Here is a 19,893-nt window from a genome sequence, read left to right as displayed (position 1 = left end):
ACAATCCAGTATTGTCTGTTTATTTGAAATACCACCTCAAAAAAGGGCATCCTTCAGATTTTTCATTCCGTTCTCAAAACTTTTAATAAACTCAGTTAGCAGGAGTTGTTAGGTATAACAAAAATAGCAACTTGGTGTTCTTATCAAAAGCATTTTTAAAGGGTCATCATTTATTAGTGAAAAGACTATACATTTATGCAATTAATCAATAGTCTCATTGCATTGCCTGTAGATTTTTAAAAGAATATTTCCATTTTTATTTTTATTTACACATATTTCTACACTCATATTATATTACACTTTATTTGCTTACTTATTATTTTATTATTATTTGCTTACTTTATTATTACACTTTATTTGCTTACTTACTTACATTTTTGCCCAGTTTACAGTTCTTAAAGAATATTTCTATTTTTTATTACTAGTATGTCTATATTTTTTTTAAATCAAATGTATTCATAGTTATCTTCACTGTTTTGTATTGTCTTGAGCAACTGGCACAAGAATTTCCTTCAGAATCAATAAAGCTTATCTTATCTTATCTTAAGTTCTTTCAGAGCTAAAGGAAATAATAACATTCCTAAAATTCAAGTCAATTTAATTTTATTTGTATAGCGCTTTTAACAATGTCACAAAGCCAGCTTTACAGAAATATATAAATTCAGGATATAAAATTTTTATTATTTTAAATGAGCAAGCCAGAGGCGATGGTGGTGAGGAAAAACTCCCTGAGACGATATGAGGAAGAAACCTTGAGAGGAACCAGACTCAAAAGGAAAACCATTCTCACCTGGGTGACACCAGATAGTGCGGTTATAAATCATTCCCTTCTATAACTGTATGTGGTCAAAAAGTGCAATTGTGTAACCAGGAAGATTCTTTATAGTTTTCACATGAAATCTCTGTTCACTAGTGGAGACTTGAGTGCAAAACTGTCCATGGAGTCCTAAAGCTGTCATAGCAGTTGTAGTCCTAAGCCATCGAAGCAAAACTGTTCATATCATTTGCAGTCCAAAGCCATCTTCATGGTTTCTTGGTGGTAAAATCCACCAGCTGTCTGTGTGGGGCCATGCTTAGCAGCAGTGAATGGTTTCCAAGTGATGAGAACTCCAGCCAGAAGTAAGGCATCAGGATAGATCAGGCAGATCCGCAGAGCAGAAGGGGTCAGGATCACTGGCATGTCAGGAGTAGCATGTGTAGCTTGAGAGAGAGAGAGAGGTTATTAGGTAGATTATTAGGTATAAAATAGGTATTAGATTTATTAGATATACATAATAATTCATTACTTCACTTTATATTAGATTCGATTTTGTAGGTGGAATGCAAACGTATCTGAAAGAAACTGTTATATAAGGAATAAAACACTCTTTGTTGTGCTGTTATAGGAAAATAATCAACAGCGGGGTGGTGTGATGAAGTGGAGATACTGTTCCCACCTCAAAGTTATTTGTTTTCTCTATAACATTATGTTCCGAAGTGATTTATTGTGGAAGGAAATGTCCAGCGTACATTTTTGTGGAACATCCACTAAAATAGTAAAACATACGAAAAGAAAACCATGTACCTGTACTTATATTAACATATTTGTATTGGTCCAGTACGATGCTCAGGTTATGGAGATGGAAACCAATAAGGAGATTTTAAGGATTCCTGTGCAAGACCAGGACACTCCCAAAACTCCAGCATCCAGAGCAGTTTTCACTATCCTGAAGGGTAACGAGGAGGGCAACTACAAGATTGAGACAGACCCAGTTACCAACGAAGGAGTGCTGACTGTCATCAAGGTAGATATCAGTAATTCACAATAGAATTAAAACAGAAATATAAGTATGAAGTTGCCAGTTTATTAGGAATAACAATTCAGTAAATCACAACTATAACTGTATTTGCTTCGATTTTATTCAGCACTATATTTTATTTAAAAAGAACTATACATATTGTGAGAAAAACATTTAATATGTGGATATTTATGTCCTTGTTCCACAGGCAAAGGATTATGAGAGAACTACTCTAACTGAGTTGGAAATAGGAGTAGCGAACGAGGAGCCATTATTTTTGTGTGTTGATGGAAAGCCAGTTAGTCCCATTCCAGAGACTTTAAAAAAAAACAGCACGGTTAAAGTCGCCGTCAAAGTCATTGATGTGAATGACCCACCCGTGTTTCAGAATAAAATTAAGGTGGTTTACAGGGTTGAAGAAGAAGAGCCAGGAGATGTGTTGTACACTCCCGTAGTCACAGATGAAGATTCAGACCCAGCTAACATCAGGTTTGTGTGAAAAGTAAAAAGATTTTCCTCAGAGTGAGACCAAGAATTTTTGTTGTTCTATACAGCAATTTTGCTTGACTTGACACATTTTTCAAATCAGGATTAACCCTAAGGGTAACCCTAAGTGTAAGCACGTCAAGGGCAGTAATTTCTTGATTTTCACACAACAAAATGATGAACTGTTTTTGCTTCAAGGTATAAGCTAATAGAAGATCCAGCTAAGTGGATGTCCATAGACCCAAAGACATGCAAGATTACCCTGGCAAAGAAGATGGACCGCGAGTCTCCATATGTCCGCAACGACACCTACACTGTTGTGATGCTGGCGATAGATGATGGTATGATCTCCTAGCGCAGACTTTCTTCACTTTACATTCTATTGGACTCTGTAGGTGGAATACAGTTCAAATGAATCTGAAAGAATATATTATAATGTACTGATACCACAGTACCATTGAATGTAATTTTGACAAGCTGCATTTTTTTTTTTTTTATTATTAACCTCAAGGCAGAGTGAGGGAACAACTGTTTAAAGCTGCTGTAACATAAGTGTCAACAGGAGCTAACCAACTGCAGGGGTGCAAGAGGAATAAAAAAGTTGGGGACATGATACCAAGTGTTTTTTTTTTTCCCTTAGTTAATATAGTGAGACATACACCATGTCTGAAATCACGTCCTCACTCAGTACATCTAATTTAAGTATGCAGTAGTTAAGTTAGATGCCAGATTATTGTGACCAATACTTGAACATTTCAAATGATACAAAGTGCAAGTACTAAGTATAAAGTCTTTAATAGCTAGTATTCATAGGTGATGGTCACAGTCAGCATTCAGCAACTTTATCTCCTCTCTAATGCTTATATTCTTTATGTATATTGATAGCTATGTAAATTATTATAAATGTACATAGCTATCAATATACATAAAGAATATAAAATTATTATACCACTCAATAAACTGAAACAAACCAAATCTACCAACACTAGTCATGTCCACTATTAAGTCTCTCTATGTATCTCTGGTTTTGCGACACAGGGGAACCTCCTGCCACAGGTACAGGCACTCTGGTGGTCCAACTGGGAGATAAGAATGATAATAAACCTCATCTAACCTCCAACAATTCAGTGATGTGTGGGAGCAAATCTGATAGAGTGATAGTCACTGCAGAGGATGCAGATGCTTTTCCATTTAGTGGACCCTTCACCTTCACACTTGGCACAGAAGATCAAGGGCTAAAGAGTCTGTGGAGGCTTGAACCAAGCACAGGTATATAGAAAGAAGAACTGGAAAATTGTGTACATTCATAGCAGTGGTTTGTCCTAAGTGAAAACTGCTATGACTGCTAGCTTGATTCATGTTCTGTAACAGCAGTTCTGACAGTAGTACAGCTGCAAATCACATGTTTATGTATCACAAATATCACAAGTCACTTTGGATAAGTGGCATCTGCTAAATGCTGTAAATATAAACATAAATCCGAATAATGCTATGCCAGTCAGGTACTCCAAAAATATGCTTTTAACACCGTCCCACATTCACTCTCTTAAATTTTTATTTACCTGTGCCAGACTATCACAGGATCATCAGTTTAATCACCTGCATGTCTTATGTGTTTCTAATAATCTACATATCTATTTTGCCACAGGGCAGGAAACCTCACTGATTAGCCTGACGAGTCTGCCTTACGGGACATACTCGATTCCACTGAAGATTGCAGACCACCAGGGAATGCTAACACACAACATTTTGCAAGTGGTGGTGTGTGACTGTGGGACAGGAGACGTTTGTCAAGACTTGCTACCTCGGACCTCCAGCCTTCATGGAGCAGCTATAGGAATTCTACTGGGAGCACTGCTCTTGATGGCTTGTGAGTGTTTCTTAAAAGATACAATTATAGTCATACTTCTGCTAATACCAGTCATAATTAAAAAATCATGATCAATATTCAAGAATACAGTATTTAAACCTGTAAAAGAAAAAAAATTCATAAAAAAAAAAACAAACTATTTTTGCTTTGTGAGAAATTATTGTTGTCTTTATTGACTTAAAACCTGACTGTGACGTAATTAAGCTTTCCATGTAATCTGAAATATTTCCAAGAAAGTGCTCAAGAAAGATTCTCAAGAAAAAGTGCTGGTCAAAACATGTTTGATATGGGGGGAAAAAATGTGTCCCATGCTGTGTGCACACTGTATTTATAATAATGCTCTTACTACACCTGGCTAGTATCAGGTAACCAACTAGCCTAACTTGCTCTCTAGTTTAATAAATATAAAATACAGATTGGTTTAATTTGATGAAGAGGTTGTTTGCCTTCGCTGAAGCTTTGGAGGCAGAAAATCAAGAGAAGAGGAGCTGCTTATGGGACTTGTGGGCAATTTTCAATACATCATCCTCCATGTTTGTTTTTTGCTCGCTCTAAACTTGCAACCTGATTGGTTGGGGGTTTAAAAAAAAGACTAATTATAAAAATGGTTTTGTTTTCTAACTGTTTTTAATTTTGAATTGTAGCTTTAAAGCATACTGTGAAGTCCTCAGAAGTAGTATTTTGGACCAGTCTAATAAAAGTAACAGGGAAAACAGGGACTAAGATGTCTGTATTCCACATTGACGAAAATCCTGCAATCTAAAGAATTTACCATCATTTATTACTTAATAATGCATATGAATTAACAGGTAATAAAAGACTCTACAATTTTTTTTCCCAGTGATACTCTGCTTTTGTTTCTTCTGTGAGTGTCAAGAGGAAAATAAATTCAAGCGCTACTTGCAATTTGATGGAAACCAAACCCTGATCGCATACAACGATGAAGGAGGAGGTTCAGTCTGCAAGGTGTGTGCATGCTGATTAAAACATTACTCATTGTTGTTCATGATTATAAACTTACTATTTCTGGACTTCAGCTCGTCTTTTAATGCCATTGATGTAGAGTTGCTGCTGGTCAAGCTTTCCTACCTGTTGGTGCATGACCCCAACATTCAGCGGATTGTAGATTTCCTGACAGTCAGGAAAGGATTGGGAATGTCACCCACTCCGTCACTACAAAAGTCTGTTACAGAAAGGAAGTTGAGTAACTGATGTCCTTGCACAGCCATCTGCTTCTCAACAATATAAATGATGGTTGTAAGCTTTAGTAGAAGCCATTAAATTCAATTTTTATTTCCTTAGAGCTTTTAATAATAGACATAACTTCCTGAATAATAGCAGAACTTCCTGAGATGACATGAGGAAGAAATTTTAAGAGGAACCAGACTCAAAAGTGAACCCATTCTCTTCTGTGTGACTCCTGTAGTAGGACTATATGTCATTACAATATTAGAGAAATTAAGGCGAACCATACTAAGTCTGTTGAAAGGACATGTCGTGTGTGTTTGCTCAGTGTTCCCTGGTTTCCTGCCCTCTATCCTAACTTTCTCTATCCTACGGTAACCCACTGACATTTTAACTCTACCCTACTGTACAACCCAATACGGCCATACCATACCATACCCTATCCTACCTTACCATGGCCTTTAACCCTAATATATCCTGCTCTACTTCATTCTGTTCTAATTTGTACATTTCTAACATAACCTTTTCACCCAATTTTAACCTGCAATATTAGATATTTTTAATTCTCCTTTCAGGCTGATCCACAATTGATCCAGAGCCCAACTGGCATTATTTGTACCTTGAAGACAGAACAGGTGTGTACTGCATATTTTGCATTTATTTAAATGCATGTACATGCTATATATGCACATATTATAACTGTAATTGTAATAACAACCCTGTTGTATTTTCACCATAACTTAATGTAAAATATTCTATCCAAGCTCATGCTATCTTAACCCTAACCTATTATAACCGACTTTTTCCTAATTCCCTTGGACAAAAAAAAAAGATCCTGTTATTTTCTTCTATCACATGTTATTACATCTTCCCATTATTGTTAGGTAAGGACTGAGATACGTCCTATCAAGTTAGCCCAATCCCAATCTTTCATCAACTGGGTACACAATTCAGATGGAGTTTGGATTGCCTATTTTTGTGTTTCACCTGTTCACATAAGTCTTCTATGGGACTGAGGTCCGGTGTATTTGCAGGGCTGTCGACGAGTCAGAGTATTCAATCATACTCATCAAACAAGTCACACATTTTTAGCACAGATTTGGCTCTATGTATGTTTTTCTAACCTGCTCTAATCCATCAGATTTATCAGATTTTATATGATCTTATTCCCCAGGTTGCAACCCTGGTCCTGGACTACCCCCTGTCCTTCACCTTTTAGAATTTCCCTTCTCTAATATGTCCATTTTAACTCTGGAAGGGCTGTTAATTAGCTAATTAGTTGAATCAGCTCTGTTGGCTGCAAGGAAATCACTAAAATGTGTAGGAAGTGGGTACTCCCTTCCTGCTCGATCTCTATCTGATTCCCACTACCTTGCCTAATTCACCATATCCTACCATGTCCTACCAAGACCTTTTAAACCGCACCCCATCTACCCATCTCACTGTACCATTCCTCCTGTACCACACATGACACACCACACATCCTGTACTACCTTAACCTTCCAGACCCTCTCTGTTGTATTCTACCAGACCTTAGGCTATTGCCTCCTGTACCATATCCTTCTTTACATTTCTTTACTATATCCTACTCTCTCCGAAATAAGGACACCAAACTATACTTAATCTTGTTGCTAGGGTGGTACCATCAAAGTTACATCTTTTATATCTTTATTATGCATCTTTTACCTGGGAGCATGCATGTGGTGCACCTTTAATTAGCTCGTAGAGTAAAACTTTAAAGGTGTATCTGTGGTCGTTAAGGTCCAGTCATGTACCTTAAATTATTTTTATAGGAACACTATGTTCACGTTTCCAGGTGTAACATACATATTAAGGTCCAAAGATGTAAACTTAATTGTATCACCCCATCGACAAGGAAAAGTAGAGGTTGGTGCCTTTTATTACACAATCCTTCTTTAGTCTACAAAACCTTTTTCTAACATGATCCTACTTCCTTCATTCTTCTCTTACTTTGAATTTCAGCAGAGCCCCACCAATCATTTTGGCAACTTGAACACAGGAACTATTCAGGTGTGTGCTGCATATTTGCTGTCTATTTTTACCTACAGACATACAGACATACAGACTGGTGACACCTTACATGAAAAAATTGTTTTATTGGACTGGGCTTGTGAGCGGTTTGATTAAATTCTGCATTGACAATCTCAGTCACCTGAAGAACAGTTGCGCTTCCGTTTTATTTAATAATTGCACTAATGAGCAACATTGTTATTAAATGTGCAATTTTGACTGCAATTTCCAACACTACATACTGATGTCTTTTTATAGAATTAAATGCAGTCTTTTTGACTGAAGTGCCTGTGATCCAGCTACAATAATGAACTTTCTTTAAATGGCATTTAGATCTTTCACTCTTGCCATGTTGATCCAAAACTCAACCAGGTCAACCAGGCCTGCTCAGAATTTTTATATGTCACAGAACATGCTAGGAGCTTAACTGCTTTATTGTATAATGCAGTCTGTCTAGAAACTGTCTAGAAGCTTATGCGGACACTCTGTTTTTCTGTAATTTGTCACATGTCTATACATTACCATAAACTCTACAACAAATTTGAAAACACAATCAGAAACATGGTAAGAGTTAAGTCCTTATTGAAAATCACATGCTCATCGAGTGTGTCAGTCTGAGATGGCATAAAATGGAGAACTGAATGTTTACATGAAGAGGAAATGTTCATTTCAATAAATCTCCTGATGCTTTTATTCATGCTCAGATATATCAAGAGCATTCATGTATGAGTATGTGATCTCTGTAAACCTGCCTGAAAGACATCTAAAGGTCAGCCATAAGAAAACCTTACTCCTTACCTTAATAACATACGTAAGTTCTCATTAAATCATTTTTGCTGATTTTTGCCCCCCCCTCCCCCAAAAAAAGACAGAAAAAGTCCAGTGCATTGTGTTCGAATCTGCAATGAGCATGTGATGTTCAGTAAGGACCTTGCCTTTCTGTTTTGAGTTAAAGTTGTGTATTTGGTTATGTTTTTAATTTGTTAATGTGTTTTGCACTTATGTAGTAGTATATCTTTAAATTGAATACAATTGCAGCCTCACTAAACGGTTTCATGCTGTCCTCTGTATAACCCACACAGGTATCCAATGGATTTAGAGGTACAACTGACTTGAGGAACATCTACGGAATGTCAACAGTGAGTTTCACTAACACTAAAAATAATTTAGCTACAGTTGCTCTTTTGCGTTTACATTTGAGAGTAAATCAGAATGATATGTACAATATATACTATATGGTCAAAGGTTTGTGGACAACTGACCACCACACCCACATTTGAACATCCTATTCCAAATTTAGTCCCCCTTTGCTGCTTTGATAATGATGACCTCCTCTCTTCTGGGAAGGCTTTCCACTAGATTTTGGAGCGTAGCTGTGGGGATTTGACCATTTAGCCATAAGAGCATTAATGAGGTCAAGAACTGGCGTTGGGCAACAAGGCCACACTGCTGGTGTTCCATATTATCCCAGAGGTGTTCAGTGGGGTTGAGGTCAGGGCTATGTTCAGGACTCTCGAGTTGTTCTACACCAACCTTGGCAAACCATGTCTTCATGGAGCTTGCTTTGTGCGCAGGGGCATTGTCATGCTGGAACAGGTTTGGGCTGCTTAGTTCCAGTGAAGGGAATTCTTAATGCTACAGCATACAAAGACATTATGTACGTTTGCCATTTAGGAATGTGGATTAATTGGAGCCACAGTTTTGAAAATAAAAGAAGTTTTGATGTTCACTGTAACACCTGTGTTTTGTGTCCCATCAGTCCTGGACTAAAAACAGTAGGAATAGTACATATGACACTGTTTGGGTAAGTTGTTTTAGAGGCTTTTAAATATTATTTGAAGATAAAAACAAACAAGGCTTTTAAAAATGATTTAAGAATGGCATGAAGATGATAGTCTTTACACATTCATTCAGTGGTTATTATAATTCAGCAGTTAATATTTTTAAACAATGTATTCTGATACTCACTTATTTGCACTTTCCAGAGTGGATTGAGCAAATCCTTTAGCTTTAACATGGAAGACTTCCTTGAAATGGTAAAATCTCTCTCTCTTTTCACACAAACCTTTCCTTTATTCGAGCTACAGTGGTCTCTATTTTTTTTTTCCATGATACCGCTGAATGCTTGAATCTGATTGGTCAGAGGGTGTCATTATTCCGTATATTCCCTAAGCCAGATAAAATATCATAATCTTTTAACTATTGCAAGATCCTATATCCCATTCATTCTTAACCTAGGTAGAACTTTTTAATATTAAGTCACTAAGAATGTCCTATTTAGTTTTTGTGTGCAATTTATATTGTTGTGGAATAATTATGTTTTCATGTTATTCAATGACAATAACACACAATGCAAAAAGCATCAATGGAAATATAAATAAATTTTGCCTCATATCAAAATGAATTTTACTACCATGAATTACACCAGATCTTCAAATGTTATTATTCACAAAGAAATCGAGACATATGAAGATAAGGAAAGAAAGGAATTATGCTTTATATAACTCCAAACAGCAAACAATAACTGGTCGAATTTCTTGTGGTGTGGTGAGCTAAAACGATACACATCTGTGACTCCATCTTCTGGACAGATTTGTTACTGGAATGCATGACAAACCAGAGCAAGCCAGAGGTGACAGTAGGAAGGAAAAGAATTTTTTTTATTTATATAATGATCAAATGATAAGTGGTACAGGAAACAAACAAACTGAACCTGAGTTTGTTGTCAGTGCATCATCTCCCTATTTTATTACTTCATTTAGTTTTATTTCATTTTAACCTTTTTTTTTCTGATTATATTCTATGTTGCTTTCAAAAAAGTTGCATACAGTTCAGATGTAATCACATGTATTTCATGTGATTGTGAGCAATATATGTGTGAAAAACGTGAAGGTGCATTTCACTATGTTATGCACATGCGAACTCAAGTAAACATGTGAAGTAAAATCACTTGCTCTACATCTGAAAAATTAATGTGAAAATGATCATATGAGAAAATCACACATGGAAAAATAAATACATATGCACTACCTGTGAATATTCGACATGTGAAAAATGTGTGTAACGCTGCACATGGAGTGTCCAAAATCCACATGTGAAGTGTGTATGACTTTTATTTAAGCAGTCTGTGAGCACCTGTGATAAAGGTGTTAACTTCAATAATTAAACACATAAAACACTTCCTTACAAATCACTGAATACAAACGTGAATTAAATTTTGAGATGCTGCCAATCTTTCTTGTCAATCTCAACACTGCCAAATCTGTGTTTATGGTCTTTATATTAATTATCTCTTCTCCTGATGATTCATTACTGCAGAAGCTCTCTAAACTTTCTAAGGAGCTGCAGGACTTCCCTGAATATCAGCCGCAAGATTACAGCTCTGAAGGGACTATCATCAACGCTGTCTCACTGGACAAGCTCTCCTTCGGCAGCACTAGAGATGAGCCGGACCTTGTGCGGAATTTGGGGCCAAAATTCACCACTCTGGACGAGATCTGTCAAAAAGCGATAAAAGAGAAGAACATTAAGTTGTAATTTTTCTAAATGCCATTTGCTTTCCTAATGGATCGTACAACTTTTTGAGTAGTCCTCTTTTCTAGCTCCATGTTTTGTGGATGATAAAATACGTCTTGGCTAAGCACTGGATTTGTGCAACTATACAGCTTCACGTTATAACAGTTTCTCTTCAGAAAGGAAAAAACTTAACAAAAATACATCAAGACCCCAGTATATGTATAGTGTAGTGTAATGATGATCTATAGTACAGTACAGTACAGTATAGTTTAATGATTTTGTTACAATAGACTGGAATAATCTTTTCTAGTAGGTCTTGTAAAAGCTAATTTTTTTATTACTATCCCTGTCAACTCCTAAATCTTGGCACATCTGTCCAAGTGTTTTGTTTTCTACTTTCTATTTGTTCTCCATTTCTCTTCAACCCTGGTTTGTGGAACCTGCACTTTGTTTCCCAATTTCCACATTTGGTTGCGGTTCTTGTTCTTGCGAATCTTGATGTAATCACTGTCTCTGGTGATTGGGCTACTCCATTCCCCTGTTTCTGTTTCCTATCTGTTATTATACTAAGCTGTTACCTAAAGGTGCCCTCACACATGTAGCATTTAATCCATTTGAATGGAGCTCTGGTGTCCCCCCTCCCCCCCTTCATGTGGTTCTTCAGGCAGGTGAGAACATAAATTCCCACCCAGGTGTGAGCCATAACAGTTTGATAACGTGAGAAAGCAAGTCGACTCTGAATCATCCTGACTGCAGGAAGTGAACCAAACATGCTGTGTGTTTTGGGTTTCGGTGATTTTTTTTTTTTTTCCTTTTTTTTTGGTCGATGTAAGCTGCTAAACAGTTGCGATGCACAGACTTGCCCAAAGCACAGAGCTGTAGTGCTACATGAATGTTTTGTAGATTTGACAAACAACTAGAGAGAATAAATTTTTTAAACTAGTTCTTTCTATAAATATCTATAGTAATTTATTGAGCTCTATGTTCTCCATGTTCTGGGGATTTCTATGTGCACTTGGCAAGGATTATTTACATTGCTGTATTTCTGACCAATGAATGTAAGAGCCTTATGAGTACGTTTTTGTTTATTTTGTGCATTGTGAAACCAAGCCAAATAAGAAATGAACCAAAGGTATTATTTTCACTCTGATTATCCATTGTTTAGTCTTTCTAAGTCTTTTCCCTTTTACCTGCTTGTCTGTATATTGTACATTAGGGATTACTACTTTTCACCAGACCCTATTTGGATTGACTGTAATAAACACTGCACCTCACTTCTGCATGTTTCAATAATGGTTATATCCATCATAAAAAATCACTGCTATCACTTTGTTCGATATTGAAGCATTTGAACGCTCACCTCTTTTCCTCTTCCTGCTTTGATACACATTTATATTTCTTGTCATGACTGGTTATGGTGTAGAATTTTAGAGATGGTTTAAATCATTTCAGACACAATATAATTTGATTATTTTTTGCTCTGGGAATGGAAATACATCCCGGATAAGCCACATTCACTGGTAGCCAGTCGGCTAGCTCACAATGATTTGTATATTCCGTTCTATGTATCCATCGTATGTATCAACAAGATGTATCTTCCCTTCATCCTTTTCACCTTTAGCTTTCATATTTGAAATTATGTTCTTGAAAAATGTATTGTTTGCCATGTCCGCTGATGACGTCACTAACTCTACTGTAGTAAGACTTCAGTGGGACTGTTGCTAGAAATTTATGTGACGAACACAGACAAGCGGAGTGATACACACAGTGAAACGTCCCAGTGCGGTTATACTTGGAACGCCGCTCGTCCAGTCAAACAGTCAACCAGAACTAACTGTTCTATAAAAGCATCAAATCTCCTGAATGTTGAAAAAGGAAAAAAGAAAAAAAAATTATATGAAACCTTACTTGAGTATTAGATGTGGGTTCAGTTACTCTACAAACAAGACTTGTTCATGTAAGTTGTGTAACTGCAATAAATGGAATAACAAAAATCTAATTATCTTTTTAAAGCAGATATTTCCTAATATGGCATTTAAATAATGCATAAAATATTGTTCAGATTGTAAGTCAGTTCTAAGTGTGTGGGCATGTTTTTATATCTTGGTGGGGACCAAATGTCCTCACAAGGATATGAATATCTGGCAGTTTTGACCTTTTCATTCAATTAATAATGTTAAGTTGTATATTTAATCAGTGCATTAAACAGATAATGAGCATTCAGTCTTGATAACTGGTAAAGCATTATTTTTGCCATAGTATCATATTAGTATCAAACAGCGTAATGTTGGTACTCGTATCAAAGTCAAAAATTCTGCTATGCTAACAACTCTACATGGTGCCCCAAAAGTTTCCATACACAGAGGAAATTAACATTTTTTTTTTAGCAAAATGTAACTTTATTTACAAAACATCCCCTACATGATTGATTGCCATTTCTTTGTAAAAACACATGGAGTCATCTTTCTCACTGATGATGAAACTGCGTTAACACATCTGCTGTTATGCATGTGATTGCATGTCCATCGCATCCTTGTGACAGCTTCCCGATTCAGCCATGAGAATGATTTCAATATGTTCTTCTTTTGTCATGCTTAAAGGCTATCTGAAAAAATATACAGTATAAACTAAGTATGAAAAATTTTGCAAAACATTTCGCTAAAAAGTCTTAGTTTCTCCTATGTATGGAGAATTTTGGGACAGCATCTGTAGTATCTAGCAGATGCTGTGCCTCTCACTGCATGTGGCCAAGCATATAGAATGTCTAAATTATGTCTCTTATGTAGTTGCCCTTTCCAAAGTAAATGTGCAAAGATATAGAAGTGGGAGGAATTCACTTTTCTCCAATTGTCCAGTTCTGATATTTCTTCTAGTTTTTAATTATTGAGAAGAATGTTGTTACATTTCATCATATATCTTGAGTTATAAGGTGAATTATTCTTTTGTTTTCATCTACTTTCTTCCTGGAAAAAAAAATAGGCAAACATTTTTCACCTTAAATCTTATCAATAAAAAAAACTGGCAATGTTTATCACACTCATTATATACCACCCATAAGTTGGACACACATTATGTTGTGTCTCCAACCTCAAAACATCATTAAAAATGTTAAAGATGATCCTCAAAAACAGGATATAGTCTGGTATTATGTCTGTTTTTAACTGACAATGATCACCGCTCAGTGACCTGATTACCCAGAATGCTCTCAACATGCCCCTGCTTATAAAAAACTCGGTAAACATGCTGTTTGATTCTATACAAATGAATCTGCCTACCCTTTCTAGGAATCAATGCCTATCAATGAGTGGTGGCCTGGCTATTGTTCAAGACAAATAACCTAAAAAATAACCTAAAAAGACCCCAAGAAGACTATCACGATATAGTATAATTAATTAATTATTATAATTTCATCTAATAATTCCTTAAAACACACTCAGACTTTTATTATTACCCTGTGCTATTTTTTTAGACACCTCCCAACACCACCACAACCACACCCCACCCATCTTTCCCCCAGGTTTATTTTAGACCTGTGGGAAACATTGGTGTAAAATGCGTATTACTTTAATATACATGTTACAAGCTATTCAAAAACTACTGCCAAGAAACAACCTGGAAACCCTTGGGGGTGAAAGGGGGCATGCAGGAAGTGGTTGGGGCTGTAAATCAGTATGTTTACATATACAATTCAAAGTTACGAAATCAAATTCATAGAGTAATTAACATCAAACAAATGCGTGGAAGAAGAAGGCATTACCTGGTCCATTAGGTTCTTATCTTTCCTGATTGATTTACATTTCTTCTACCTCGTTCTGCTCTTCACGACCCCCTTCCCCCAGCAAGGATACTTCATTTTCAGTGCCAATTCCACTCCAACTTTGGCAAACCATGTCTTCATGGAGCTCGCTTTGTGCACAGGGGCATGGTCATATAGTAAAATATAAGAAAATGACTGGCAGGATATATGAATTGTAATGGCATGAAAAACAAAGCAACAACAACAACAACAAAAAAAACATTGAGTGAGTGACAGTTCTGTGAGTGGAAATGCCTTGTTGAAAAGAGAGGTCAGAGGAAAATGGCCAGATTGGTTTGAACTGACAAGAAGTCTACAGTAACTTAAATAAGCACTCTTTGCAACCATGGTGAGCAGAAAAGCATCTCAGAATGCACATCAAACAGATTTCAGTGTTTGGTGTATATACAGTGGCAAGTGGGGAAAAAGAACTGCCACGCTGGAATTTTACCCACCCACACAGTATTCCATCTAGATTGTATTATGACTAAGCACTCAATTCTTTTTGTTAGTGTTTGTGCTTTGAAAAGACTAAAAGTGATAGTGTGCTACTGGCTTACTCTCCACTAATTAAAATACCATAATCCATGGGCGTTGATACTATGTGCTGCATAGAATTACAATGAAAAGTGTTTCAGCCAACTGAAGTTCCTGCTAACTAAGGTTCCTTCTAACTAAATTTTCTGGTTTGCATACTGAGAGTTACTGTCATGGTTGATTGGTAGATTCCTGGTTGATTCCTCTTTCTCCTCTTCACTGCATTAATGAGACCCACATTAATGTTACCTTTTGATCAAACTTGTGGGTAAATATGGTGGCTCTAACTAAAAAAGTTGTCTTTAATCCAACTAGATTAAAGACATGCTTGCTAAACTTCTAACAAGTTCAGAGATATAGGTGAGTTTTAGAAAATAAGCCTTTTTCCACCCCATCTTTTCATCCAGTCACCATAAAGCTGCATAACTGCAGATCCCTGCAACCTTGGACCAACAATAATAATCAATAATTTGTGTACTTACTGTACATAAGAAATCACAATACAGAATGTGACTTAATGTGGCTGCAATGGGTCATATTCAGACTTGACTTCCTTGCACGTAGTGAGGAGTTATAGGCAAAATTGCACACATGGGTATTCAGACCTCAGGCTTAAGGGATTACCATGAGCAAGGCAGAGTTTGCTGGAAACAGAGGTGTCTTTGTTTCTCACTTTGACCCATTTTTCTTGCATGCTATCAATTCAACCAAGGCACCGCTGAAAATAAAAAGCAAAATAATAGAATATGTGAATTATCTCTTATTTTTATGCTTCATCATACTCCATTTGATAGAAAATGGATCTCATTTTTTACTCCCCATTTTCTGTCCTTGTAGAAAAGTGATGTAAGTGAAGTGACTTGTGGCCAAGTATGGTGACCCATACTCGGAATTTGTGCTCTGCATTTAACCCATCCGAGTACACACACACACACACACACACACACACACACACACACACACACACACACACTGTGAACACACACCCGGAGCAGTGGGCAGCCTTTTTTTGCTGCGGTGCGTGGGGAGCAGTTGGGGGTTCGGGGCCTTGCTCAAGGGTCTCACCTCAGTCGTGGTATTGAAGGTGATATTGAAGACTCAAACCCACGACCTTCGGGTTACAAGTCCGACTCTCTAACCATTAGGCCACAACATTCCTACATCCAACCCCCAATAATCCCAGGTGAAAGTTAATACCAAAATGTAATAATAGGTTTTTGCCCCAGCTAAGGATTATAGCAAGACAATTCACAAGCAAGACATTCCTGCTAAGCTGTCAAATGACTATTCACTATACATTTTTAATGCTTTCTGGGAAATGAAAGCAGTCAGATCAATGTCTCACCATTGTCCTATTTAGATACTTTGGAAGATTGCGTGATTGAGTGAATATTTCATGTACAAATCTCACTTGTATTACTTGCAGTTGCAGATGCAAATACGTGTTGCAACACATTCAGGGGAAAGAATGTGAAGTGACGCCCCTCTCCCCTTCCAGCGAAAATGGTCTAAACACATTTTTTTCATGGTTGTAAATTAGAAAAATAAAATGCATAGAAATAAAACTCATCAGCAGAGCCCTAGCAAATGATTTTTACATGCCAAACCGGAAAATGAAGAATGGAAAGGGTCACACTGTCCATTGCCAATCTTCAGCTGTTTGGCTTTGGGTGAGCCAGTGCTGTTATCCTGTTCTCCTCCTGTTGTAGTTCATCCTCCTCAAGGGCTGAAATGTTGTGTATTGTGAGATGCTTTTCTGCTGACCACAGTTGTAGAGAACAGTTATTTTTTTGCTATAACCTTTCTGTCATCTTGAATCAGTCTGGACTTGGTCCTCTCCTTTTCTGGCATTAAGGAAAATAAGATTAAAAATACATTCCATGTTAACAATAATCCTTTATACAATCCTGCAGTGCTACATAGTGCGTTTGCAAAATCAACAGTTTTTATGTTCTGTGGTACACAGTGGGACAGTTTAAAGCTAAGTCTCTGCAGCACAGGTGTTGTACTGTGGGTAAACAATGAACAGTATTTAGGAGGAGGTGAGGTTCTGAGAAAAACCCTGTTAAGAGCTTCTCACATGAGCTAATGTCTTGATTGCAGTTGGTCTTGCTAGAACATGTAGAATATGTTCTTCTACTTTAGAGTACCTTTTCTATGCTTGGTAGCTCAAAGTGCTGTACAGCTAAGTAAAAGAAAAATAAACAAGATTACAAAATACAGAAAGTTTGAGTTAAGTGCAAAATGTAAAGTGAAAATGTAAATGCTCAAAATGAGAGTAAAAAATAGAAATATAAACAACTAAATAAATTAAACTCAATTGTAAATGAAAAGATTCAAGGTGTTTTATGACTACAACTTGATTAATTTTGTATAACAGCAACTCTAATAGTAGTTTGACTGCAAGGCACTTTATAGGTTTATATTAATGCACTTGTTCTATTAATACTATTAGATATGTGTGTGTTGTGGATATGACATTTATGGAAAGAGTCCCTAGTGTCAGCACCTTAACACTATGAGGTAAAGCAAAGGAAACTCTTCACATTTATTAAATTCAACAGACAGAAATAGAGAGGCTGGTGAATGGATGATAGTTTTAAGTGATAAAAGGAGCCAATTGCTTCACTGCTGTTGACAACTTTAAATGTAACTATAAATGTACTGTGTCATTATTTAATTAAAATATATGATTCTACATTGTTGTGGTATAAGTGGCTAAAAAACTTTGAGATGTGCTGTTATTGGAAAATAATCAACTTCAGGGTCATGGATTAGTTTTCCTAACACACAAAAGATGCTATTTTCTATGCTGTGGTGGCTCTGATAATCAATCATAAAAGAACACTTTATGGCCAAAACTATGTGGATTAGTGTGATAATTAGACTATAGTCTATAGTTTCCCATTCTTATCATCATATTAGTGTTTTTTTTTCCTTAAATTGTCTCTTGTTTTTAATGTTCCACTGTACTCCATTTGATAGCACAGAATACCATTTGATGGATCTCATTTTTTACTCCCCATTTTCTGTCCTTGTAGAAAAGTGATGTAATGGTGGCAACCAAGCAAACCCATCATTTATTTCTTTATTTTAACCAGTACAGATACTCTCTGACCCATCACCCCACATTTTCATCTTCATACAACCCCCAAAAAGAAACATTTCTACATCCAACCCCCAATAATCCCAGGTGAAAGTTAATACCAAAATGTAATAATAGGTTTTTGCCCCAGCTAAGGAGAAAAGAATTATAGCAAGGCAAATCACAAGCAAGACATTCCTGCTAAGCTGTCAATGACTATTCACTATACATTATTAATGATTTCTAGGAAATGAAAGCAGTCAAATCAATGTCTCACCACTGTCCTTTTTAGATACTTTGGAAGATTGTGTGATTGAGCTAATATTTCATGTACAAACTTCACTAGTATTACTGGCAGTTGCAGATGCAAATACATGTTGCAACGCCCCTCTCCCCTTCCAGTGAAAATGGTCTAAACACATTTTATCTTGGTCAAAAATTAGAAAAATAAAATGCATAGAAGTAAAACTCATCAGAACCCTTGCATAGACCCACCTTCTAAAAATTTAATTCCAAGACTCATACATGGCATGTTTAAAGAATGGAAAAACATCACCTTCTCTTCAGCCGATCTTCAGCTGTTCGGGTTTGGGTGATCAGATTCCTGTTCTTGGCTGAAAGGAGTGGAACCTTTGGTCTTTTGCTGTTGTAGCCCATCTAGTAGTGCATTCTCAGATGCTTTTCTGCTTCATCCATGGTTGTAGAGAGTGGTTATTCGAGTTGCGGTAACCTTCCTGTCGGCTCAAACCAGGTGGCCATTGTCCTCTCCTTTTTTAACATTAAGGATAATAAGATTAAAAATGCATTTCCTGTTAACAATAGTCCTGGATACAATCGTGCAGTGCTATATGGTGTGTATTACTACCTGCATTTTTGCTGCTACAGTATTTACAAAATATTGTATATAAATTTTTGTCACTGCTTATACTCTCTACCTGGCTGCTACCCCAATAACTGCTATGTATATATATCCTTCTGTTCAATCTGGGGATGATTTTCCTCCTTCGAACACATCCAGGGAGGTTGGCTACAGTCCCATGGACCTTAAACTTCTTAATAATATTGAAATGAATATCCGATGAAAAAACTACTCAAGTAGCTAGTTACTAGTTACTTCTGATCTGATTGATATGAAGCGAAAACCCTGAATTTCAAACTACTTGGAGAGCTTTCACACACCTCTCCTTGAAAGTCTCTTTGTTCTGCTTATATAAAACCTAGGTTGAAGTAAAGTAGCCTATCTCAGTCCTGTGATGTGCACATTGACATCACATAACCTGTCATTTGCAATAAAATCTCAAACACACCCAGATGTTTTTCTAACAGTTAACTCTGTCTTTATTTTCACATTCGCAACACAAACTTGTCAGCATCTGCATTTAAACAAGCTAACAGTGAACAAAAGAGAAGGTGTGTGTTTGTTATTATGTTTGTATATGAACTTGTTTATGTGTGTTTGCGCTTCAGTATGTGAATGTTTTTTTGGTAATATGTTCTTTCTTGAACAATCTGTTTTTACAGAATTTTACTGTTGATCTTCAGTAGTGCCCATAGTTACCAAATTACCATTAATAGGGTTCAAATAGGCAGAATTTTGACACTTACCGCT

At 36.5% G+C, this 19,893-nt stretch overlaps 1 protein-coding gene across 10 annotated transcripts in view; it reads left to right on the top strand.

Moving 5' to 3' along the window:
* Positions 1–13,089, top strand: part of LOC113545562 (cadherin-like protein 26) — a 37,044-nt gene extending 23,955 nt beyond the window's left edge. For 5 of the 10 annotated variants that reach the window (XM_053240466.1, XM_053240465.1, XM_034312097.2 and 2 more), the window contains 12 exons: positions 1,599–1,784; positions 1,987–2,267; positions 2,463–2,605; positions 3,303–3,533; positions 3,913–4,134; positions 4,976–5,100; positions 5,895–5,954; positions 7,303–7,350; positions 8,424–8,489; positions 9,110–9,154; positions 9,336–9,386; positions 10,669–13,089. In XM_053240466.1, the coding sequence (XP_053096441.1) occupies positions 1,599–1,784; positions 1,987–2,267; positions 2,463–2,605; positions 3,303–3,533; positions 3,913–4,134; positions 4,976–5,100; positions 5,895–5,954; positions 7,303–7,350; positions 8,424–8,489; positions 9,110–9,154; positions 9,336–9,386; positions 10,669–10,887 (1,677 nt within the window). In that variant the 3' untranslated portion in view covers positions 10,888–13,089. The remainder of the gene's footprint in view (positions 1–1,598; positions 1,785–1,986; positions 2,268–2,462; positions 2,606–3,302; positions 3,534–3,912; positions 4,135–4,975; positions 5,101–5,894; positions 5,955–7,302; positions 7,351–8,423; positions 8,490–9,109; positions 9,155–9,335; positions 9,387–10,668) is intronic. The other 5 variants (XM_034312094.2, XM_034312092.2, XM_034312093.2 and 2 more) reach the window with 5 other exon arrangements.
* The last annotated feature ends 6,804 nt before the right edge of the window (positions 13,090–19,893 follow it).

The sequence above is a fragment of the Pangasianodon hypophthalmus genome, chromosome 16 (assembly GCF_027358585.1).
Source record: "Pangasianodon hypophthalmus isolate fPanHyp1 chromosome 16, fPanHyp1.pri, whole genome shotgun sequence".
Classification (NCBI taxonomy): Eukaryota; Metazoa; Chordata; class Actinopteri; order Siluriformes; family Pangasiidae; genus Pangasianodon; species Pangasianodon hypophthalmus.
The sequence above is the reverse complement of the archived record's forward strand: the minus strand, read 5'-3'. Positions and strand labels throughout refer to the sequence as shown.